Source organism: Tachysurus fulvidraco, chromosome 16, assembly GCF_022655615.1.
Source record: "Tachysurus fulvidraco isolate hzauxx_2018 chromosome 16, HZAU_PFXX_2.0, whole genome shotgun sequence".
Classification (NCBI taxonomy): Eukaryota; Metazoa; Chordata; class Actinopteri; order Siluriformes; family Bagridae; genus Tachysurus; species Tachysurus fulvidraco.
The window spans coordinates 13,106,476-13,132,113 of record NC_062533.1 but is presented as its reverse complement, the minus strand read 5'-3'; the positions used below and the strand labels follow the sequence as shown (position 1 = coordinate 13,132,113).

The following is a 25,638-nucleotide window of genomic DNA, read 5'->3' as shown; positions in this document are numbered from 1 at the left end:
CATCATGTTGTCTACTGGTGAAACATCTTTCATACATTCTAGACGGATCAAAAAGGATCAAACTCTGCTGTTTTGTCTTTTGTATTTTTCCACCTGATAATCACAACAACCTTATTATGGGGGCAAGTCATGGCCTAATGGTTAGAGAGTCTGACTCGTAATCCTAAGGTTGTGGGTTCGAGTCTCGGGCCGCCACGACTGAGGTGCCCTTGAGCAAGGCACCGAACCCCCCCAACTGCTCCCCGGGCGCCGCAGCATAAATGGCTGCCCACTGCTCCGGGTGTGTGTTCACGGTGTGTGTGTTCACTGCTGTGTGTGTGCACTTTGGATGGGTTAAATGCAGAGAATGAATTCTGAGTATGGGTCATTGTACTTAGCCATATATCACGTCACTTATTCTTGATGCACTTTGCTAGGGAAGTTTAAAAGAACAGACTATGCTTAGGTACAGAGTAACAGTTGATGACCATAGCGCTAATACTAGAATTGTAGAGAAAATTAAAATCCATGATTGGTGCATTTTTATATTTTATCACACCTTCTGGGACCGATACAAGTTTAATGAGTTAATAACCAAAATGAAATAATTAAACATCAATTTTCAAGTTCCAGAGACAAATGGCACGGGCTGGTTTATTAGTGTTTTTGAGGATTACACTAATGATACAGTCTATCAGTCAAATTGCTGTGCTTCTGCTTCCTCGCCTCCCCGATCTCCATGCTTGAGTGGCAATACAGGGAAAAAAAAATAAAATAAAATCCACACGTGCGCACACGCACACACCTTAAACCTTAACAAATGTATCCGTACAGTCATTAAGTGTATAAAAAAGGTTCCATAAAAGGCATCAATGATCTGACACACGTAGCGACATATATTAAAAAAGAAACATCTAATGGATTTACAATACAGAAATCTCTACACTATACATTTCAGGACAGAAATGAACATTGTAATGCAAACGATAGGTCATGTGCATGGAGGCATTCTGGGTTTTACCAGTTCAATGAGAAAAAGTACCATTTTGAAACAAAGGGTTCAGATTGTGCCAGTTATTCTTCTGCAGTATTTATACGCAGCATACATAGATTCTCCAGAATTGTGCTAGTACTCAGACCTGAGGTCTATACTCCAACTTCACATCAACTATTTGAGCAAAAGAACAGGACAAACATGAGATAGGCAAATCAGAGACACAAACGTCTGTGCTGCTTAGGCATGTGCCGATAATCACTTACATGATACGCTGTCATTTCTCCCCAACAGTGGCTTGGCAGTGGCAGGCTTTAAACTCATGATCAGCATCCCAAAAAGCCGTAACTACTGAGCCACTATTTCCGTAAGTTTTACAAAACTGGGAAAAATGTGCTGGGATTTGTTTTGGTTAAAATATTCATTCATTGATCTTCAGTAGCAATTCAGTCAGTCAAACGCAAGTCAATGTTGCAGTGAATCTGGATCCACACGTCGGATGGGACGCCGGTCCATAAAAAAAGTATCGTGTACACACACACACACGCGCACGCACGCATGCATGCATGCACGCACGCACACACGCACAAGGTCAATCAAAGAACAAATTGTAGTATTCCACCTACTGTTATGTGTTTGGGAGGAAAAATACACAGACATGGTGAGAATATGAATAGACAGTAAGCTCCAGACTGATCTTGTGGCCATGGAGCTGGAGCTGATGCCCATCATGCCATCCCAAAAATATAAAACCACCCCACTAGACCAGTTAAATGTATAGTTTTAAACAAAATATCATGATCATACAGTAAACAATGATAAGCTTAGCCTTAGGACTTAAGATATGAAGCTTCATCATCCAACATTGATTTCTGCTCAGCATTGGTTAAAGTCTGCACTGTTGAACACATCTGATTTCAGGTCTCTAAAGAAATGCATGTCATCTAAACTTGACCTTAAATTGACTCAAGTAACAACAAATCTATTTTAATGAATTGCGTTATGGGAAAAGCTTTAGAAACAGATGTGAAACTGATCTTCAATTCTCAGAGAATTTGGCCTTTACTAGTGCTAGTTTCCTTTCTTTACTTATCTTTGGTTTCCATGAACTGGCTATAAAATATACGTCACCATGACGATATTCACAAATAACTAGTCCGGCAAGCCGTCTCAGTGTGTTCAGTTTACACCATGACGTCTTTTCACAGAGGTTAAACAAAGTTAAACTCATCGGCAGTCAATACTAGAGAGTGATTAACCGTGAGGATCGTTTCAGTCAATCTTTCAGAAAAATCTTCACATAGCTTCTGATAATGATGACCTTAATGCTTTTTACAGTTCAGAATGACCAGTATTATACATATTTTTTTTACTTCAGTCTTAATCTGCTATTTAAAAAATGTATGACGTTGATTTTCAGTGAAAAGATTAATTTATAAGCTACAATATACGTAAATGTCATAATTCTAAACAAGGATAATAAGAGATAACATCTTCCTATGTACGGAGGCGAGAGTTCAAAGCTACTTAAATGTCAAGATAGTGAGATATGAGGGAGCAAAACGTACACAAAACCACATTTTTATTCCAAACACCGATCGGTAGGTGTGGCGATATAAAGCGGAGACTTCGTGATGTCATGTTCACCACGGAAACGCTGTTATTTTCTGCTCGCAGAAAGGTTTGTGATTTTAATGCCATAAATATTTAACATGCGCTATGATGTTATTGCAGACGCTAAATGAACGTCACTCCCGTTACATTCGATCCTGAAAAGCAGTCAGGTATGATGGCAGCGTTTTTTTTGTGCGGGTTTTGTGCTCCTGAGCTAAAGCCCATCCCAGCTGGGAAAGCCGAAGGCAGAGGCAGTGTCATGTCGATCTTAAAACTCATCCTGTTCAGCAGATGAATGATCGGAAAGATTTATTCTGATATGATAACGTGATATCGGCACATGCCTAAAAAGACCTTATTAAGTGAGGGTGTACACGCTGTTTTTTTCTGATCGCTGGCACCCCGGGAGAGAGAGCATTGGAAGTGATTAGCGCTCGCCCGGCCGTGTAGTGCTTTTAATTCTGCACTTTGTCAGTGTGTCTTTGAGGTCTGGTGACTTGAAATATCTCTTTTGAAAGTTCCTTATTTCGAAAACACACACACACACACACACACACACACACACACACACACACAAAATTTCTGTGACCTGCAGAAATGTGCTTGTCATATACAAGAGTACATCTCTTGCAGATGAAACACACCACATAGATATATAAATGTAGAATGGGTTAAAAATAAAGAGTGCAACGAGACAGGAAGCTTTTGCCCGTGTCTTTTACCATTCTGTCAGTTCCAAAGTATTCAGTCTGAAAGTGTCCTCAACTCGTATCCACTTCTTTTCTGAGAATGATGAAAGTGGTGCGAATGAGACCAGTAGTGGTTGCTGATGGGTCGAACACACAGAGAAACGAAAAAAAAAAAAATTTATGTAGCAGTCGTCCCGTCTTTGACTTTGTGTCAGATAAAAATCTCCCGTCCTTCAGAGCAAGTGTCTGTAAGTCCTCTTATGGTCCCTCTAAATGAACTTGAAGCATTTGGTCTTGTCGTGCGGAAGGCGAGTCTTAAAGAGGACAGAGTCCACTCGGAACTGTGTGTAGAGCAGTGGCATGTAACCGTACACTTTGACGAAAAAGTTGATGCACTTGTGGCGCTCGTGGAAATGTGAGTCGTCGTGAGACAGTGCCTGAGGACAGCCGGGACAGCGGAACGTCCAACGAGATGTCACCTGATCAGGGAGACAGAGAGAGTTTGTTTTATAAAAGATTTAGATATTTGCGGTCTAATCATAACTCAAGTGAAGTGTTTTCATTCCAATAATTCATGTTTGAAAGAAGAGACACTCTCTTTAAATTTGTATGTAATAAAGTGAAAAGAAAAAAAAAGAAATTTCTTGTTAAATTAATCAATTATTTGAAATTAGCAAGCATGACTCAAAATAAGCGTGATGATCATTCCAGTCATTGTTGTTCAGCCCTGTTTATCGTACAGACTTCATTTATTTGCAGTACACAAGACTTCCTAGCCCAGATGTTCTTAAATAAGGTGAAGATGAGTGATTTCTCTCTGCTGTTGTGAGCTTGCTGAAGAGAAGATTGTGGGTTAGAGAGATTGACTGCGAGAAATTCAATAAAAGAGCTTATGACTTTCAGGGGAAATTGCTGCACAGACGCAGTCTTCCTCTAATAACACGCAGTACATGAAATTTCATTTGGTTCCCCCCCCCCCCCCGTTGCCACACTTCTGAGAATATTGCTCAAGGCTTTTCTAAAACTTCCCAAACACCAGCAGTGTTATTCCCAACAATACCTTATCACGTAGCTGGAAAATATACTAAAAACAAACTGATTACAATTGTAGAACTGCAGCTCTGACAATTGCACTGGCTACAAAACTAAGGCCACGTTCACACTGCAAGTCTTAATGCTCAATTCGGATATTTTGCTCAGATCTGATTTTTTTGTTTGGCTGTTCACATTACCTTTTAAAATGTGGCCTATATCAGATACCAGTGTGAACTGTTTGCTGTTTCGAACTGACCCGCATGCGCAAACGAACAATAACAATGATGTCACACGCAGCACGCAGTTGCGCTAAAAACTTGGCGAGGTTATGGAGGAAGCAAGCAAACATATCTTGTAATACTATGTGATGTATTCAATGCAAACATTATGAGCTGGTTCACGTAACCACTTTATATAACACTCTTAACACACACACATTACCAGTCACGTTTGTGTAACGTTTTCGCCGGCGCAAAAATAAATAAATAAATAAATAAAGTTTTCGCCGGCGCATAATTGTGACGAATGTCAATGTAGATTGATGTAAAAGTCGCATGAAATCCGCCAGATTTGGGTCTGATTCAGGACCACATATGGAAGTAGCCCAGATCTGATTTGAAAAATTTCAGATTTGGGCCACTTTTACCTGCAGTGTGAACAGGGCCTTAATCACAAGTTTATGTTAACACACCCTTTATAATACATTACTGTTTATATAAACAATCAACACAGACGTGTATATAACTAGCGGTCTATATAACAAAGGTCTACATAACAGGTGTATATAACTAGCGATCTATATAACGGAGGTCTACATAACAGAGCTGTATATAGCTAGAGGTCTACATACCTAGCGGTCAATATAACAGAGGTATATATAACTAGCGGTCAATATAACAGAGGTGTATATAACTAGCGGTCAATATAACAGAGGTGTGTGTACTTAGCGGTCAATATAACAGAGGTGTATATAACTAGCGGTCAATATAACAGAGGTGTATATACCTAGCGGTCAATATAACAGAGGTGTATATAACTAGCAGTCAATATAACAGAGGTGTATATAACTAGCGGTCAATATAACAGAGGTGTATATACCTAGCGGTCAATATAACAGAGGTGTATATAACTAGCGGTCAATATAACAGAGGTGTATATAACTAGCGATCTATATAACGGAGGTCTACATAACAGAGCTGTATATAGCTAGAGGTCTACATACCTAGTGGTCAATATAACAGAGGTCTACATACCTAGGTGTATATAACTAGCGGTCAGTATAACAGAGGTGTATGTACCTAGCGGTCTATATAACGTTGTTTTGGTTTGGTTGCCGTCACTGCAGAAAACCCCGCTTCACACAGATAGCATGTCGGAAATGGCAATAGGGATTTAAGTGCTGTGGTGGCAATCTCAGGGTGTTCAGCCATGACTTTAATCCAGAACACCGGCAGAGTTTCTAACTTTCTAACGACGTCTGTTTCGTGCTCATTTTTGCTAATTTGTGAGTCAAATTTGTGCAAACACAATATACACGCACACCAAGCACTGTTAAACATGACAAAGTACCGGTGAACAGAGAGCAGAGCGATACACACCTTCTCTCCACCAAAGCTACAACGCCACTGCCGCTTGCAGCTGCTCAGCTCCAGACGTCACCTAAACCCGGCCCGATATCATGATATTTTGCGCATGCGCGGTATTGGTGCGGCTTTAGGTGACGTCTCTCAGCTCCCGGTTAACCTCTCGCACATGGAAAGTCGCACAAACCCGAGAGAAATACACCACAGTAAATAAAATGGAAATAATTTAATGTTCCTTGGGAAGCCCGGTACCATTTGGTCCACGGACCGGTACCGGTCTGCAGCCCGGGGGTTGGGGACAACCCCCCTAAACAACAGAGGTCTAAATAACTAGTGGTCTATATAACGCTTAAAAAAAGTAATTGTCAAATTTTTTGAGGGAGATTCTTATTTAACATTGTATATCTCCAGTGTCCATGCTCTGTAGTAGTTAAAGTAGGGGGGTGGAGAGTATAACGCAAGACAGGTGTAAGTGTCTTGGAAAAAAGTAAAGTTCAGCATTTTATGCAGCTTAACAATAAATGGATTAAAAAGTATGACATGTTATTCTTTATTATATAAAACAAAGTAATAAAAAACATGTAAAACATGTAAAAATAAGTAGTTATAAACTGCTGTACCCTGGGAGGAATACATCACCATGAGACATAAATGCTGTTACAGGAATTGTATAACCATTCTCTTTTAGTTTAACTCATTTCTAATTCTTTACATACTAGAAAACAACACAACACAACTCCTGAACAAATTCACAACTAAGTTCCACACAGAAGGGTGGTCTAGTTGAGAAGTGCACCGTGATAGACTTTGCTGTTTCTCACTGAGAACTGACTGACCTTGATGGGCGGTTTGCGTGTGATATGTGACACCAGGAAGTTCATGGCGATGTCTTCACAGTTGATATACTCATCCACCATGTCTCGGATGGCCTGGGGCATCACGTAGGAATACAGGTAGGCATAGTACTACACACGCACACACACCACATCACAACCATACCACAACCACACACACACACACACACACACACACACACACACACACACACACACACACACACACACACACACACAAAGAGATAAACATCAGTTTCCATTCTCACATTAAAGCAGCATAAATTACCCAACATATCTGACCAATCAGTGTGCTTGGACCATTTATCACCTCACATGCAGTATCACCAGCAGTAGACAAATAATCGTTTATATTCAGTTGTACTTTTTACACTTTTATATTATATTTATATATTTATATACATTAACTAATACTTCAGTAATGTCGGCACCCTGTTTTTTTCTCAGGATCTGTGGATCAGTCAGTGTGTGTATATTGCCCTCCTTGTGCTCTGTATCTTGAACAAGCTCTTTATAAGACATTCTATCACTACATAAATAAATTAAGATTGTACCGCATGCCTTGTACTGCATTTCTTTTGGCAGTTCGGAATAATACACACAAGTGATAAATCACAGGATTTTTTTGGCTCTGTAATGCTGCAGAAAGGTTTATTTATTTTTTCTGGCATGGTTTGAGTCTACTTGTCCACTTAAAGGGAAGCCTCACTGCAAATGCAAATCAATAAAGTTCATCTGACTGATCAGCTGCATCCTCTGATAAAACATTTCCATCCTGATACGAGTGTCTTCCTGGATGACTCCGCCCACATCCAGAGAGCATGAGGGCTGACAATGTTTTGCTGAAAATCATATTCTATGCCCACTAGAGTCACAAAAACTCAACCCAATTGAAAATCTACTGAGGTTCGATGTCTTAGGCATTTGACCTTCAATACCATCATCGTCAGTAAAATAACCATCTGGAGGGAATATTTGTGTGAGAATTTTGAGAATTGCTCTGGTATAGATCCAGAATCTATGCTAAAGGTGCACTGAAGCTGGGCTGGTGGTTTGTGATGGCACACTATACAAAGGCAATTATATGAATGGTTTTAAACCACTTAGCCTGTTTGCTCATAGGCCTATTTTTGTGCCTCTTGCTTGAAAATGACATGTTCGATTTAAAATGAGTATATATTAAAAACTCCAAGGTGTATATGAATAATTCTGATACTTAGAATGTCAGAAGGTCAGAGTAAGAGAAGATGGATCACCGCAAAAGATAAATTAATTAATTAATTGATTAATTAATTAATTAGTGGTTAATAATAAAAAATAAAACACTTTTTTTCTGGTTCTGTGAGTTTTGGTCAGAGTCCTCATCCTTATACCGTTGCTGTTTAAGCATTTTTTCTGTCTGTTAATTTAGCCACTTGGTGTTGGAATTGTGTTTTGTTTAGGTGGAAATGGTCTTTGTAGTCTTATAGCTGAGAGTCCTCCCGTACTTCTGCTATGCTGCATGTGTAGATACATTCGGGCTTTGTATGCTTAAGAAAATTATTTTTAATTTCTGTCCTGGTGCTGGGGTAGAAGGGGTTAAACTAATCCCCAACCAGGTGCAGAATTTAGCATGAGATTATAGATGATTTTTGATCGTCCAAGTAAGAGTTGTTACCTTGTGGAAAAAGGCAGCGCCTGTGAGCACCATGGAGAGTTCACAAGAGTAGTTGGAGTTGTAGAGCCAAGACTGGTGGTTGATGTCCCAGGCATGAAACCGCCCTGGGAAGCCCACAATCCGATCCCTGGCCTCTCGCCACACCCTGAGACACGAGCAAGAGACAACAAATCAGCACAAAGAAATCAAAATCAGTCCCGTCAATGTAGCTACTACTAATTGTGTAATTTTTTTTGTTCCTCACATGACCTATATTAACACTAATGCTCAAACATGTTCAGTTTAACACAATACTATGGCATTGTCCTAGTCACCAATATCTGATGGCACCAAATAAAAAAAGAAATCCTAATTCTCCCAATGCCCTATAACCCCATAACTAAACTCCTCACCTGGGACTTTTCACAGAACAGGTATGGCACAATGTCTACTACAGAATATCCTCTAAACCCATAGTTCGCAAATTGTGGCCCAAAAGTGTAGCGGTCTATATAACGGACGGGTATATAACAAACGGTCTATATAATGGGGGGGTTGTAATAAATAAACAAACAAACAAAAAAAAAGGGGGGGGGGTTTGGTAATAAACAAACAAAAACAAATAAATAAGAATAATAAATAAAGAATATATATTGTCTGTTCACTAAAAGGATGTGAAATAATTCGGTGTTTAATACATTTGTTATGGGAGAGAAATGAAATTACAAACTATTAGACACATACACCCTTCCATTGTCTCAACTGTTTCCCTTTCTTATCATTTCTGTCCGTACGACATGTTTTTCTTGCAGATTGTAGAAAAAAAAAAAAACTTATGCCAACACTAATATCATTCCGGACATGTTATTTTCCTACATTACAGCAAATCTGTTGGAACTTTTTTGCTGTTTTTTTTTTAACTGTTATGGCAATACATATAAAAAGATATATTAACATCATGAATTAAATATTACCTAAACCCAAACATGATTTCATCATGTCTGAGATGGGCGTCATCATCAATGGACAAGATCGCCTCCGTTTCTACTACATCCCAGGGCAGGAAGCGATTGTTCAGACTGTTCTTTTCTGTCCTTACCACCTGTAAATAATAAGACATTGCCTCAGAATATCACTGTCAAAATATCATATTCTTATCTACCATGGTCTGACATTAATTAGAAGCTTGCATAAAATAAGAAAGTAGCCTCAAGAAAAGAACAACTCACTGCTAAGTAATTTGAAACATGTGTAAACATGATTTTAAGTTGGAACATATTGGGTCATACAGCTACTTCTAATGCCAGTTCCATTTTGGCTCCCATTTCCAAATTTGACATTTCCGTGATTTTAACATGCATTTTAAAGAGATAAATTAAATAAGGACGTTTTATAGCATGTGACCCTTATTTCTACAAATTTATCAACTCTGGAAAACAACATGAAGGTTCTACTGTCAAGGCTTTAAAATATGCTGGTTAATCTTTTATATAATCAGGATAAACAAACATACCACAATGGGCAACCCAATGTCTGGCCAGAGGAGGTCATCTGAGGGTGGTTTTGGGGAATTCCAGACTACCACCACTTTGTTGAGATAGGGAAGGCCATTCAGCCTCTCCAGAGAGTTCATAAGTACCTCCTCTCGCTCATATGTCAGCATAACCACTGTGAATTGTTCTCGTGGAACATTTCCACCCAGTGCAGCCTGAAACTCTTTTCCAGAACCTCCAGAGCCTCCACCAATGGGGCGAAAACCAGTTCCTGAACCCAGAAACTTTGCCTCTGAAGGCAGAACAGGGTCTAATGGTGTGTGGGGGAACAGGTGGAAAGGTCCAGGAGCGCGATTCCACGTTCGGTAGACATCCGATACTGTGTAAGTGAAATTCCGCAAAAACCTAGGTGATGCGTAAGGGGGTTCAGTCTCTACTGGACCAAGGTCCAGGTCCCCATTGTCAGCCAAATTGGCATCTGTTCCTGCCATCTTTCCAGCTTTGTGGGGAATCTCCTGGGCAGGTTCCTCTTTTATGGGTGATGCTGGTATTTGAATGCTGGTTCGTATACTGGCCAAAATGGTATTGAAGATACTCTCAGAAGTGGAAAAGTATGTTTCCCAAAGGAATCGACCTTGCCGCCGCATGGCCAATAAATCGTTGTCTGATAGGCTCCTCAATAGAAAGTGCAACTCTGTTATGCGTGGCTTAGGTACCATGATAGCTGCCTCACTCCATCGAATTAGATGGTGATATGGTAACTTTGAGTGGTCGCCGAGAACCACAGGGATGGCCCCAACCTCTAGGGCCTCAAACAAGCGCATGTTGCACCCTGCTGTTGCTATGAGCTGCCCATCGCCTGGAGAAATCACCAAAGCAAACGTAGATGCTTTTAACACTTCCAAGCGATCCTCACGCTCCCCACACAGGGCCCATTCAGTCGGTAGACTGGGCTTTGGTCGGTTCTTGCAAGTAAATTCCACAAGTACCTGGTCTAGGTGACTGTCTTGTACCGCTTTAAGGGTGCCAATGATGCGATCATCATAATCAGCTGGCGGATCTCCCTCCATTTCTTCCTCAAAGGACTGTGGTGGTGCTTCCAGCAGGCTACTCCTCAGAGATTCCACCTTCTCTCCTTGAAAGGTAAACAGATACTTCCTTTTCACTGGAACCTGTGGTGGCAGCTCCAGAAAGTTGGGCTCGGAGAGAGCATGGACCAGTGGAGACACTACCAGGTCAAAACCCTCTCTATATTGTCGCTGAAGGAAGGTAGACTGTGCTATAGCTGCTCGGCCTGTACTTACATTGTACAAGAAGTTCTGAGTTAACGACTTCCTGGACAGTTGAACCAACAGGTGATTATGACCATCTGACCTCCAATAAGGCAATGCTTTTAACTGCTTTTCCAAGCCAGCTGGAGAAGGTGAATGATCTTGTATTTCTCCAACAAGCACCACATAAAGACAAGCAATATTTGGATTATCTGTCACATAAACACTGCTTTTAACAGAAGATACAAAAGCTTGCTTGATCAATGGGTCAATATTGTCTCCCCAAGGATATGACCCTGTGTCATAAACATATACTGGGAACCCCGATGTAAGTGGACATCTGGCGTAATCAAAACAATTATGCAAGCGACAGGCCTGTACGGACCGTGGAGGCGGGAGACCTGGATCATCCTTGTCCGGTAATAGTCTAACTGGCAATGATAGTTTTGGCTGATTCTGAGCCATGAGTTCCTTATAAGAGTGTTCTGTCTGGCTGATAACATTTTTGAGTTGTAACAAGTCCTGTTTGGCACTGTCGATGCTACGCTTACAGGCATCAATTCGCAAATTGAGACGGGCTATTTCACCGTTGAGCTCTTGCCGCTTGGCTTCCAGCTGAAGCAGCTCTTCGCTCACTGATTCGCGTATACGACACAGGTCTTGCACATGTTTTGCCTCACATAGTTCACCACCAGGTCGTGGGCCAAAAATGCGTTTGTCTGGACCACCTGCCTCATCAATTGTGGTGAGGTAGTAATGTGCAATGAGTGGGAAGAAAACCAATATGAAAAAGAGCATAAAACTGAGCCATGTCAGTCGAACCCTCCGGAACATCCATGGCTGGCTGCCATTCCCCGTGACACCTCCGTTTCGCTGCATCGTCCAAACGTCACTCTCCACCACACCAAGCAGTTAAATAAAGGTGCTGGGGAGAGTCAGCAGCCATAATGCAATCTATGTTGTGTAAGCATGTGTAGATAGACAAAAAATGAAAAGTAAAGACAGAAATCTCATCTTCACTTAGACTTTAAATAAAAGCAAACTTCATCTTCAAGAGCATGCAGTTCAAACATAATGCTGTATTTTTCTATGCTATGCAACCACACTCCAAATCTATCCAGAGATGTACATGAGACCTTGGACCGTGGCAAGAACTGCGAGCCTCTTGTCGAAATCAAAGATGAGCACATGTTTAGTACTACGGTATCTTCATCATTCTGTTTGGCAGAGCCGTTCTTCAACTCGGCAGAATCTTGCCACGATGGCTGTAATATGTTTTCCAGCCACTCATGGTCTGTGAACCATCCAGCGTTCCTTTAATGCAGCGTCCAATCTACAAGAGAGAATCATACAACATGATAAATGTCAGACAGATCATTAAAAGTGAATGTTGCTAGTGCATGCTTCTAAAGCATATGTACAATCTTGAAAATTCATTTACAGCTTGCATTATATTAGGTTCGGGGTTTTTTTTTCATGCAGCCATTAACAAATCCTACTTCCGACAGCTTAGGACGATTTAGTGAATTGCTCTGCAGCAAAGCAGTTTGTGACATGACAGCTGCACCTGCTACCCCGCTGGGTAGTATAGGAGCGCGCCATATGGACTCATGAGCTCATTATTCATGCTTTGCAGAGTGTCCAGAGAACAGAGACATATTAAGTCAGTAAGTTTCATATCATTTGATACTTAATGCTACTAAGCCATAAAACTGGACAGAAATTTGAACAGTCCCATATTATTAGCTATACTACTAATATCTAATACGATAATACAACATAATATCTTAAGTTATCCTTTAACTGAAAGTCTTAAGTTAACTACGGCTTATAACTAAGCCAAATTTAAGTAAACGCAGAAGACGCCATTGATTGTTTTGATCATTACTATTCTGGCTCGTTTTAGTGTCATTTTCGTAACTCTAGCGTTCGGTAAAATACTAACGTCAGAAAAGTCATTTGAATAGCCTCTTGATACCTAAAGCTAAAAGAAATTCTAAATGAAAACATTCATATATACAGGAAGCTGTATAGGATTTGCCTGTAGAAAAGTCCTAGCTCTTCTGTACACATATTTACATGTAGGATAGCAGAATTCTGATGTGCGGTTTTCAGGATCAACAATGTATATATTAAGGGCCTTTTTACACCTGGTCAATTCATACTGTATGTTTTCTCAGATCCGATAGCTACCTGATTTGTTAAAACTGTCCATTTACATTAGGCCACATAAATGCGTCTTGGCGAATCGGCTTTGGTGTATGCGGTTTTCAAAATGCAATCAAAAAGAAGACGATTATGCCACAAAAGCATCATTTACTGTTTGCTGCATTTTCGCTGGCAGTAGCAGTGCATTTTAAGACCCAACGAGACTCCTGGGTGAAAGATCACCTGCGATTGACGTACTTCCATTTGGGAGGAGTATAGCACTGACGTATGTGGCTTCAACAACCACATGCATTTACACCTCTCCAGTTTCATCTGAAATGCGTCCCAGACCACCTCCTGAAGTGGTTTGAACGATGGGATTTATATCCGTCTCAAAAACGTTTCGGAGGGCGTTTAGACCTGGTCTTTTTACCATCTGATAGCTATCTGATCACAGAAAACACATGAAGTGACCAGGTGTAAAAAGCCCCGTAGTTAATCGGTAATCCAAACAGTATACATATAGCTGTAATGTACTGTAGCTTCTCCAGGTCTTTTCTAGCCTAACATTAGAGTATCAAAGGAAATCAATGCCTTAAGGCCTTTCACTCCAATCTGCTAAAACCTAAAACATGTTGAGTCAAACAAGTAACAACTTATTAGGTCTTTAAACATTATTCACAAACACTGAGAAATACTGTAGATTCAACAGTAACACATAATTTAGTTAATGCTGCAGCTTTAAGAAGACCGAGCCAAACATGTTTGTGGGATACAGTGTTGTGTGGGCAAACACCACGCTTGCAACCTGAAATTCTACTGCATTATTAAATCAGAAAGCTTCTAGTGTGAGAACGCACGATCACACTACATACTCCAGGTGCATGATTAATGTGGCAGAAACAATAATGTATTGTACTGATAGAACAGATGTGTTCAAAACAGACACTGGGCAGTAGACCAACACTAACAGGATCATCAGTTCTCAGAGAAGCACTTGGTTTGGTTCGGTTATTTTTGACGTAACGTCTTAGTTGGGGTCTTTGATGTTAGACCACAATACTGTGGGTTATGAAGCTGCATAAGATTAAGGGAATAAATTCTGTCCAAAACAGGACAATTCTTCAGACAGGGGAACAAGTTGCCAATTTTACAGCACGTCTGACTTGGTTGGTGCTGTGAACTTTAGTAGATCAGCTCACACGCATAATGTCATGCAAGTTTCATTATCTCGGCGTCCTCGGTTAGTCCCAGGTGTCGGTAACGCAGCTACTTCTGTTAGTGACAAACTTTGCTAGTGATTTCTCATTAAACGTTAGTCAAATTCCCGAAACTATAAATGTCAAAAGGTTCCCCAAGACCTTATAACAAACATGTTTTTGTTAGGTTTTTAGCCTCTTGAAAAGCAAACACGATGACTGTGTACAGAGTTTCTACCTTTCGATATGCCAAAAAAGTAGAAAACAAATAAACAAGCCCATGTTTTTAGCTGGCAGAGTTCAAAGGCCAAACGAAACGCCATCTGGTCCAGCTAGTCTTGGGAGTCTGCCACGTTCTGTCCGATAGCACAGAGACGGAGATAAAAATGGAAACATAACCTTTTCCATCCCTACAAGAAGTAACAAGACAAGACTCTCTTAAAATTTTGAACGCTTAATGCATTGGAAGTAGTTTACCAAGAAAGAGAGAAAGGGATCAAGAGAAGAAACAAGGAACTGTGAGAGTGCCTTCCATCCCTGGTGCCCATGTGGAAACTAAACTGGAAGCAAACTGAGCCAATGTTTAACCAGCTGTGTTAAACAGGAGCATTTGTTCTGCCAAGCCCTTATTGAGAGAGTGGCAGCTAAACATAACCGTAACACAGTAATGCGTAATGAATTCTCATGCAGCACTGCCAATAGGCCTGACATTACTCTTGTGCAGATAATCAGCTCTTGCATCACAATTATAATGGAAATAACGACCGTTAAGATGTAATGTCTCTACACTAAAATGCTAGAATGCAACCGAGTTAATAAAATGACAGAAAACATATTGCATCAGTCATACTCTCAAAATAATGGCAGAAATTCTGATAAACTGGATAAGCGGTGGTTATAGAAACGTTTTATTAACGGTATACATTAAAACCATAATGATATGAATCGCTTTAGACATGTGATCGATATCAATAAAAAGTGTTCGATAAAAATTAAAATGAGCCGCAGTGAGCGAGGAAATTGTAAATAAAAGAGGAAAAGTCAGCTCGCAAGTATGGTTGTTCTTTTGGATATTACAAGTCTGACCGTAGTCATACCAATGTCGTCTGTAGTCGTCCCTGCCAAGACTGGTAATACCTATAAAGACTAATAATAATAAATAATATATGTATAAAAAACAATAAAGAAAGAAATAAAGAAAGAAATAATAAATTTATAAATTAAATTAAAGAAATAAATAATAAATGTAAGTAAATAAATAATAAATAATATAAAAATAATAAAGACTGGTGGTAAAAATATTCTCTATGTTTATATTTAACACTTTGCACTATTTTATTACACTTTATTAAGCATTTCTTACATTTTGCACCTTAAATATTAAGAGATAATAGTTAAGTGTTCATTGTGACTTTAGACTTATGTTTACATTTTAATTATTTGAGTTTTCCTGGTTGACATTTCTGTCTTAATAACTGAGGGGATTATGATCAGAGGAAGGTTAAGTTTAAAATAAAAATGTTTAAATGTAATATATTTTTCTCCTGGTCCTTATTTTAAATGGGTCATAAAAATGTAATAATTATCGATATCGATCAATATGAAACACTGATATCGTGATACAGTTTTCAGTCATATCACCCAGCCCTATGTTACATTTTCATGTTCCTCAGAGAATTCCTTGACATTAACCAAAAAATAAACACACACACACACACACACACACCATGCTGCATTTTTAAATAGCTCCATATTTTTGAACCTCCCACTGGCAAATACATGTGAGAAGAGAGCAGCTGGATTCATCAAGAGCTTGGAGAAGAGCGCAGCTGGGAAGAGCAAAAAACAGCTGTTCTCTTGTTCATCTATTCTACTCTATACTTTCTCTTTTTCGTCCAGATCTCCGTCCACATGTACCTATCACTTAACTTGCAGCTGTCTGTCTCTATACACACACACACAGACACACACACACACACAGACACACACACACACACAGACACACACACACACAGGCACACACACGTTATGACTGCACAATATTTTGATGGCTTTCTGATTTCAAACCCTCTTTTCTGGAGCCTCGTTAGCAGCAGGTCCGAAAAGTAAAAGACATGCAAAGCAGTCTGCTTGTTCGTGTGTCCCACTACTAGGAGGAAGGCGTCCGCTAGCATTTCTAGTAAAGGGTTAAATCACGTCCCTACTAGGATGTATCAATGTATTAGCGGTGCAGCGCATCAGCCAATGGACAGGGCACATTTTGGTGTAGTGTAGTGTAGGGCACGAGTGAGCTGGGGCCAGTTCAAGACTCCCTTAAAAGCGATTGAAAAATCTACAGTTTTTATTTTTTTATTATTCTTTTAGGTATAGAACTTTTAATTTTCTGCATCTAGCCAAGTTTCTGTCACATCCTCTGTATTTGTCTGTCCGTCCTAAGAGCCCCGGTGGGCTTTCACAGAGAGGCTTTCTTTTGAGCGCACATCCATCTGCCCAGCCTTCATGGCCTTTACACTGGAAATGACTTGCTACAGATGGGGCTCAAGATGACTATTTGTTTCATTTGGAAATGTATTTTTCTCCCTCGGTGGCATTTAGCGATTAGAGAAAGTAAAAAAAAAATCGAGTGTGGCAAAAAAAAGATAAGAGCTGGGTGAGTTTGTGACTTCAGTGCAACCCTTAATGGCCTGCAACAAAGCTACAAAATGAGCTATTGTCTGATTCATTATCTGTGAGCAGTTTCCCTGAAATGGTGTAGAAACCAGATGGAGGATTGGTATTTTTGGACATTTTACAATAGAAGCTTTTTTTTCCCCCTCTAAGAAATGTCAAGGGACCATGAAACCATTTAGGAAGTGCATTTCTAGAAGTCTAACCCTGTTCAGCAGACATGCTGAGTGCTCAGAATAAGTTTCGAGCAGAATCAGAAAGCAGGAGAAACCTCACGTTCGGCTCGTTTTGTTACAGAGAACGTAAAGACGTATGGCTGCGGACTTATTTCCAGCTCTGAGACGGTTATATAGTTATATCTGGAGAGGAAGAAACTAAAGAAAATGAACAGGCCGATCGTTCATTTTTTTTTTAATCTTCGGTAACAGCTTTAGTCTGCTCAGGGTCACGAGGCATCAGAAGCCAATCGATGGTAACGAGGTGGAAATACACCTTCGGTGGGATGCTAGTCGATCGCAGGCCACTACAGACATCCTGTAACCTCACATACTTATTTACACCAAAAGACAATCCACAGATTTTATTGTATTTATAATCAGAAGTTTTTTTCATGCTCGAATCACACGACAGGAATGAGATAAAGGACATAATATCTGATTAACTTAAGCCTACTTAACACGGACAACACTAACAGAAAGCCAGTGATAACGAATCTGATGCCTGTTCAACGCTGTATACATTTTCACTAAAAGATTCAAAAAGGCTAACGTGTTTAAACATGAGCGTGTAAACGGTCAGAGGAAAACCAGAAGATCTGCAATTCCCAAAGGCGTTACAAATAAAACATGATTTATTCAAACAGACTAGCTAGAAAATGTCGGAAATTCCTTTTAGCTCTGCGGCGGTCGAACAAGCCGTAACGTTTAGCTGGGCCTTTGCTAAGTGAGCGATGTGAAAACACGTCACATGTCACTGACACGGAGCTCAAGACGATATGACAGACGCATGGCTAGAGGCTGAATCGAGTGCGTGAAGTTTTACGCTCTGCAACAAGGTCGACCTTCAACAGCATCTTTGCTCGAGCTGAAAATCATAACAAAATGAAGATATAAGAGAATAATCGATAATATTATAAATTCTGGTGCAGAGAGTCGCTCGATTCCTTATACCTGAGGGTTTTAAAAAACGGAACTGTGATCTATTCCACCAACTCTGATGCAACTCGCTGGGAAAAGGTACAGAATTAGGCCTAAAAAGGCACAAAGACAAAGAGTAAAACTGATTTAAACTAAACCACAATCCAGGACAAATTGAACACAAAAACATCATGTACCGGATTGGAAATGAAATGAAATACTAATCCTGTGTGTGTGTGTGTGTGCGTGTGTGTGTGTGTTTGGGGGGGGCAATAAGACAAAGGCAGAAGGGAAACCAGAGGGTACAGGCTGGATAATGACAGGGTCACAAACAGGACAAAGATGGAAGCACAGATCAGACAACGATGGAGTTGGCACAATGTGGGGAAGAGTTTGGACAACGGGATCACAGTTCAGATCATAATGAAAGTCGATACAGGCCACAAAACATATAAGGATGGAGACAGATCAGAAGCACAGACTGAATGAAGATAGGACACAGACTGGATCAGATAATGGAGATGCATATCGGACCACGACGGAAGACACCCATCTACGTCCTCCGTCCTCATCCGACTTGATACTGGAGGACGTAGACTGGATAAGAACACGGTACAGATCGGATCTTTGGGGGTCTATGAGACAATGACGGATATTCAGATCGGATGATTGGGAATGCGGATGAACGTAACTTCTTTAACGACTGGATAGTCGACTAAATAGTCCAAAAGGAACCTCGATACAGTTTCATCTCCTTATGAGTTTCATCCCAGCGACAAAAGTGTTCATGTAACTTAATTCCCTCAACAGTAAACTTTCTGTCCTTAATCACATGTGGCATTGTCTAATTATAAATTCCCAGAGCAATGCAGAATTCATCCAACCTACACAACCACACACACACACACCATCACAACCACCCATCCACGACACAAAACCCACACACATCGATATGACCCAAATCTTGCATGTGCTACATTCCCAAATCTGTCCAAATCCAGGCTTTTTTCAAATAGATGGCATAGAAGATAGCGGCATTTACTGAAGAGCAGAAATGCAGATGATGCTTCACTAAGTGCAGACAGCTGCATCTGAATTTTAATGCAGCACTCGTTAAAACAACATTCATTTCAATAAATTAAAATTAAAAAAAAGGTCTGTGAGGATAAAAAAAAAAAGAAAAAAGAAACCGCACATAGCTATGCATGTAATGATCAGTTTTCCATCTCAACAAGCTATAATTTGCAGCATTGCTCTTCAACATGTCACTAAACCTGTAAGTTGAAACACCGGTCGATAAATAAATGCAAAGATTTCTTGGAAACAAACACAACAGGAAAGTATGGAAGTATTTTCCAAAGCAAAAAGTTCCTCTTATAGGTGCTTTAAAACGCGCCCGAACGTAACGGACGTCGCTTCCGACTACAAACAGGTCTTAAGAGTTTACTCAGTGATTGACAGGTTTCTGTGCAACAAAAGGCGTGTGACAAAGTTGCAACTCACGAGACGACGGACATTCGCTTGGAAAAGAGATTTTCTTTCCCGTCCGAAATTTTGGCAGGCGCACGTTTGCGTAAACAAACCGACTTGATGCGTGATTTGTGTCCGTTTTTGGGTCCGCAGACAGAAAACGCAGCTGTAAACACACTTTAAAAAAATCTTTTTGTCTGTAAACCTTCATACTAATGACACGTCTGGTACGAGATGGCAAATTTTATTGTATTACGTTTGAGCATCGTGCTTCTTCCCCATGTGCAAAACCCTACAAAATTCTTTTTAAAAACCTTTTCTGCTCGTGTTTTTTAATTAAACGCAGTCGATGTACTTGTTTTAACTGTGCAGCCAGCTGTTGTGTGCTTCCTGCTTTCGATCAGAGCGTTGACTGTTCACGTCCAAAAAATGTCCTGCTTGTGGATGACAGAATAGCAACATAAACAGAGGGGGCAGTGTGTGAGGCAACATGACGGTGCTTCGAGTAACAGACAGATGGTGTTACTTTGGCGTCAATGTTTCTTAGAAATAAAAGAGAAATATCCTTTGTTATCATCAGTCTACATAGAGCATTGTGATCCCCAGTTTTGGCCATTTCTAGAGCTCCACATCTTCACAGCCTCCTCAACATCGGTCAGGAACTTGGTCAGTGATGGTGTTCCGGTGCTGGAGTTTTGTCTCTGACCTTCATGATGGAGATTTTAAAATCTTACACTTTTAGAAACATGGCACACTGCGTACATGAACGGTGCTGCTCGTGTAGCTGGGTTACTGCAAGCCTGAGTAGACGTGCTAGTTTAAAACAGAAGGAAAATATAAATAAAACCCAAATCTGGACCATGAGAGATCATGTGGTCTTAATAACCATGCAGAAAATAACCGCTTTTGCTTTAGTGTGTGAACAGATGATGAGCAATTTTCTTAAGAATCGGAGGGAAAAAAAGCAGGATGGTGTTTTTGGAGAGGGAGAACTGGGCAGATGGAGAGAAAAAAAAAGACTGAAGCAGAGAATTTCTCCCTCTTATTTTTTTAGATAAAAAGAGGAATTTCAGCTGTTCAATAGTCTAATTCAAACTAGGGTCCTGTCCAAGAGGCGACACTCACTTGCGAGCACGCACTTACCCGCACTTACCCGCCCACGGCGAGGGTTGCAAAATTCTGGGAATTTTCAAGGATGGAAACTTTCCATGGGAATTAACGGGAATATATGGGAATAAACTGGGAATTATTAAAAAAAAAATGCAGAGTTGCCTATAACAATGAACTTAAATGTAGTTAAAAAAATCATACAGCATAATTTTGTTTAAAACAACAAGATTTAATGCAATTTAAGTTGAATTTGTACCCTGCGTTCCTCGGTCACTTGCACACTGCTTACTGGAGAGCCATTGAGGCCAAACCCCCTGCATTTATTTGCATTCTTCCATAACACGCACAGTAACACTTTATTTTAGGGTCATTTAACTAGTTGTTTATTAGCATGAATATTACTAGAATATTGGCCATTTATTAGTACTTATTAAGGACATATTAATGCCGTATTCTGCATTACCTTATTCTATATTCTTTATTGTACCCAATACCTAAACTTAATAACTATCTTACTAATTAGAATAGATTACAGCAATCATAGGGAAATATGTTTATTACAAGTATTAAGTTTATGATGTTACTCAATGAAAGGATCGTTTAAAGTTACTACTTACAATTAAATCAGTCAAGACGTCATTTTTTCATTTGTATTACATTTGTATATGATATAGTTTATATACATTTCCCTACATTTCCAAATAACTCCCATAAATTCCTGTAAAGTTTCCAATTTGGAATATTTTCAAAATTCCCCAGATTAAGTTCCCGTGGAAACTTACCGAAAACTTTCCGCCCGTTTGCAACCCTACCCACAGCATCCTTGCTTATCGCCTGTAAGACTACAGGGACAGTCATTTTTCTCTTACACACTTATCCTGCAAACAGGTGCATTCAGGACACGTTTCTCATCATTTTAACCCACACAAACGTTCTGCTTCACAACTCTTCACCTGCCAAATGACAGAAAAGTAATCTTACCTGCTCACATTTATACAATTCCTCAAATAAAATCAGGGTTTAAATGTATTGCATCTGACATGAGACTAGCCAAGAGCCGACAATCGTTTAAGTAAAACATGACGATATGTAGCATGCACAATACTACACTGTACTGACATCAGAAATCCCAACATCTGACACCACGTTATACACTACGTGACAGAAGCCCAGAGAACTTAATCTGAAGATGGTTCATATTTAATGTACGAAAAATGTTTTAAATGGTTTCTAGAAAAATATCGATATTTTAACGTTGTGGAACATCCGAGAAACAAGTTCTCCCAAGAGTAAAAAGTCACACATACAAATACGCTTCGTTTTGTTTTAGTAAATAAGACAGCATTCATTTCTGTTTATTACAATCCTCGTATAAGCAGCGTATAAGCAGGACAAGTCTCTGGGTATGAGCTGTTACTATAGAATCTATAATATCAATATAAAGTGTATTTTTCTAAATAATGTGCACCATCCGACCAATCAGATTTAACTGCAGTGTTGTGCAAGACAAATAATACACAATCAAATAACAATCTCTCGTGCAGCAGGCACTCGCACGCTCTCACGTCAGGGTCAAAATCACTGTTAATGCACACTATTTCACATCCTGATGTCAGACTTGAACATTACCTACAGCTCTTTTAACCCTGAGGACTTTTAATCTTGTAAGTAACTGTGGGAAAGAAAATCTTGTCTTGTCAAGTCTTGAGCAGTTTTACCTTGAGCAGTTTTGAGCGCTATTTATGTATCCGTATGAATCACTGAGTGACGCTGTAAGTGATTTCAGTGATTCATAAACACTCAAACACGAGCTCAGGTCAGTCACAAGCAGAAAAACAAACTGAGGACCAGAGAGAGAAACAAACTTCTCATCACAACACACCCAGCTTTTCAGGTTTAAGGACTGTGTGTGAGAGTGTAATTAAACTCCTGACACAAACACTCACCTTTGGTTAATTATGTAACATGATTTACAATCAACAATATAAATATGTGAGTCATTAAACATGACAGCAGCGATGCATAGAAAAACAATTAAACCACACTGTCATTAATTCTCCGATTTGTTTGGTGAGAAAATGAGATTCATTTAGTCTCACAGCAGCTCGTTCTATAGTAACAGATCACAGACTGGAATAGCGGAGGCTCCGCCGACGATTAAAACATCCATTTATGGATTAAAAAAAGGAAAAGTAATTTATTTAGCATTTTTGGAAGAACTGTAAACTGGAGGGAAAAAACTGACAATTTTTCTGACACAATGTGAGGGGAGGGGGGTTGGGCAAACAGAGAGAATGAGAGAGAGAGAGAGAGAAAGAGAGACAGAGAAAGAGACAGAGAGAGAGAGACACACAGAGAGAGAGATAGAGAAAGACAGAGAAAGACAGACAGAGAGAGAGAGAGAGAGAGAGAGAGAGAGAGAGAGAGAGAGAGGAGTGAAAAAGGGAAAACTATTCAAGCGAGCGACTATTCTAAGTGACAACAGAAACTAACTAGCTTCGCCGATGTGCCGCAAACCACAAGTCTTTCTTTAATAAATAAAATAGAGATAATTGACATTGGAGTTGTGTATGAGGAATAGAAGACTTCAAAATGTGCTGTGCAAATACTTTGTGTCAGGTCACACACTGAGCTTGACTGTTTTTCTCTACCTCCGTGCACTGTAAGTGTTTAATTCCTCGTCTTTGTTAACACAGATAACAGAATGTCCCATTCCATCCCATGTGTGTGAATTTCACATTTTTAGGCCATAATTTTTACAACTTCTACAATTATTTCTGAACAAAGATGCAGTTAGTATTACCTGGACCCTAGACACACTCAGAGGCTAATTTAATACCTGTCACACAGTAATCATGTGGAAGCACCACAACACAATAAAGAGTCATCAAAAGTCATCACTCAAGAGGCTACAGACAGCACAGGTTTAGTGAAACGGGACAGTCAAAAACACCAGGTGACATTTTCCAATCTTTAAGTGTCCTGTCTAGATTTCTGGCAGAAGTGAAAGCCTATGTGGTCTTCTGCTCTTAGTCCGTCTGCATGAAGGTCTGACATGATGTGCATTCAGAAAAGCTTTTCAGGCACCGTGATTGTAAAGAGTGGTTGCTTTTAGTAGCAAAACCTTCCTTTCCAGTCCAGACATTATTTTCCTGTGAAAGAGTTTTTCAGGAGATGGACAGCTTCCGAAAAGGCCGACTGGCACAAACAACCGACCACGTCAGGGTCAAAATCACTGTTAATGCACACTATTTCACATCCTGATGTCAGACTTGAACATTACCTGCAGCTCTTTTAACCCTGAGGACTTTTAATCTTGTAAGTAACTGTGGGAAAGAAAATCTTGTCTTGTCAAGTCTTGAGCAGTTTTCCTTGAGCAGTTTTTAGCACTATTTATGTATCCGTATGAAATCACTGAGTGACGCTGTAAGTGATTTCAGTGATTCATACTACTACTTGTTTCTGAGACAGGTGAAGGCGCTAAATACAGGTCTCGAGATCTACATTTATGACTTCTGAAAAGCACTCAGCAAAGTCCTCAGTGCTGATTAAGTCCAGTACTAGTCATTTAGGTCCAGACAGACTTAACTATACAATCTGCAGGGGGTCATCATGTCCAGAGTCCAGCACAGTGAGCAATGTCTAGGTGTCAGTGGGAGTCAGAACTGTGCTGGATTCTGGACAGGAGAGGATAGAAGACTAGAATGCACTGCACACACACACACACACACACACACACACACACACACATATATATGTATATGTGTGTGTGTGTGTGTGTGTGTGTGTGTGTGTGTGTGTGTGTGTGTGTGCAGTACATTCTAGTCTTCTATCCTCTCCTGTCCAGAATGTATATATAAAAGCTTATAGTATAAAAACATTATACACATTCATCAAACCGCAATAAGCACTAAACGCTTTAACGCTACAGTTTCATTAACATTTTTCACTATGAGAGTAAATAAGAAGCTGTTTATTGTTATTACTGTTATTTACTGTTTACTGCTTATTGTATAATTTCTCTCTCTCTCTCTCTCTCTCTCTCTCTCTCTCTCTCTCTCTCTCACACACACACACACACACACACACACACACACACACAAACACACACACAATTCCTAAATAACCCAGAAACGCAGTTAGCTCTTAGCTTAATGCTAACCCGCTAGCGCACTTAGCAGCTCGGCTTCTTACCCGGTCTGGAGCTCGTGCACGCGGACATTAAACTACACCAGGGCAATTCCGTGAAAACGGTGTTCTTAATCTGATGAATCGACCTGGATATTTTGCATGGCAGAAATCCGTGCATCCGCATCCGCTTGTTTTTACCCCGTTAGTTTTGCCTTGAAAAGCTACACGGTATGGTAAACGCCAAAATCAGCCCTGCGTTGTGTTTTCCCCAACCGTATTCCGACAGGTCCCGCCCTTCCTACACGATGATTGGTTCATCTCATTCAACCTCTGAGATTTGGTTGGTTAACACTGCTCCCTCTACGACATAGCACCCATTCAAATAAAAGGAGGTGGAATCTTTAGAAATACGGGTGAAGAAAAAAAATAACGCAGCGCTGCTGCATTGTTAAATCAGCTATGCAAACACTAGCCGTGATGAATTCTGGGTAAAGTTAGATAGGTCTTTTAACCGTCAAAATGGCGCCATCTAGCGGTTAAAAACGTCAACAACTAAATTATGTGCTGTTTAATTAAAATCAGTTTAAAGAAAATAAATCAGAACGACAATATCGACATTTTTGACTTCA

At 40.0% G+C, this 25,638-nt stretch overlaps 1 protein-coding gene across 1 annotated transcript; it reads right to left on the bottom strand.

The window, feature by feature from the left end:
* Positions 1–606: 606 nt before the first annotated feature.
* On the bottom strand, positions 607–25,495 carry extl3 (exostosin-like glycosyltransferase 3). Its single transcript, XM_027166189.2, has 6 exons — positions 25,073–25,495; positions 9,898–12,481; positions 9,359–9,486; positions 8,406–8,550; positions 6,731–6,859; positions 607–3,755 (listed from the first exon to the last, which is right to left on the bottom strand). The coding sequence occupies exons 2-6, from the start codon at positions 12,025–12,027 to the stop codon at positions 3,546–3,548; spliced, it is 2,742 nt and encodes a 913-aa protein (XP_027021990.1). The 5' UTR covers positions 12,028–12,481; positions 25,073–25,495; the 3' UTR covers positions 607–3,545.
* Positions 25,496–25,638: the final 143 nt, after the last annotated feature.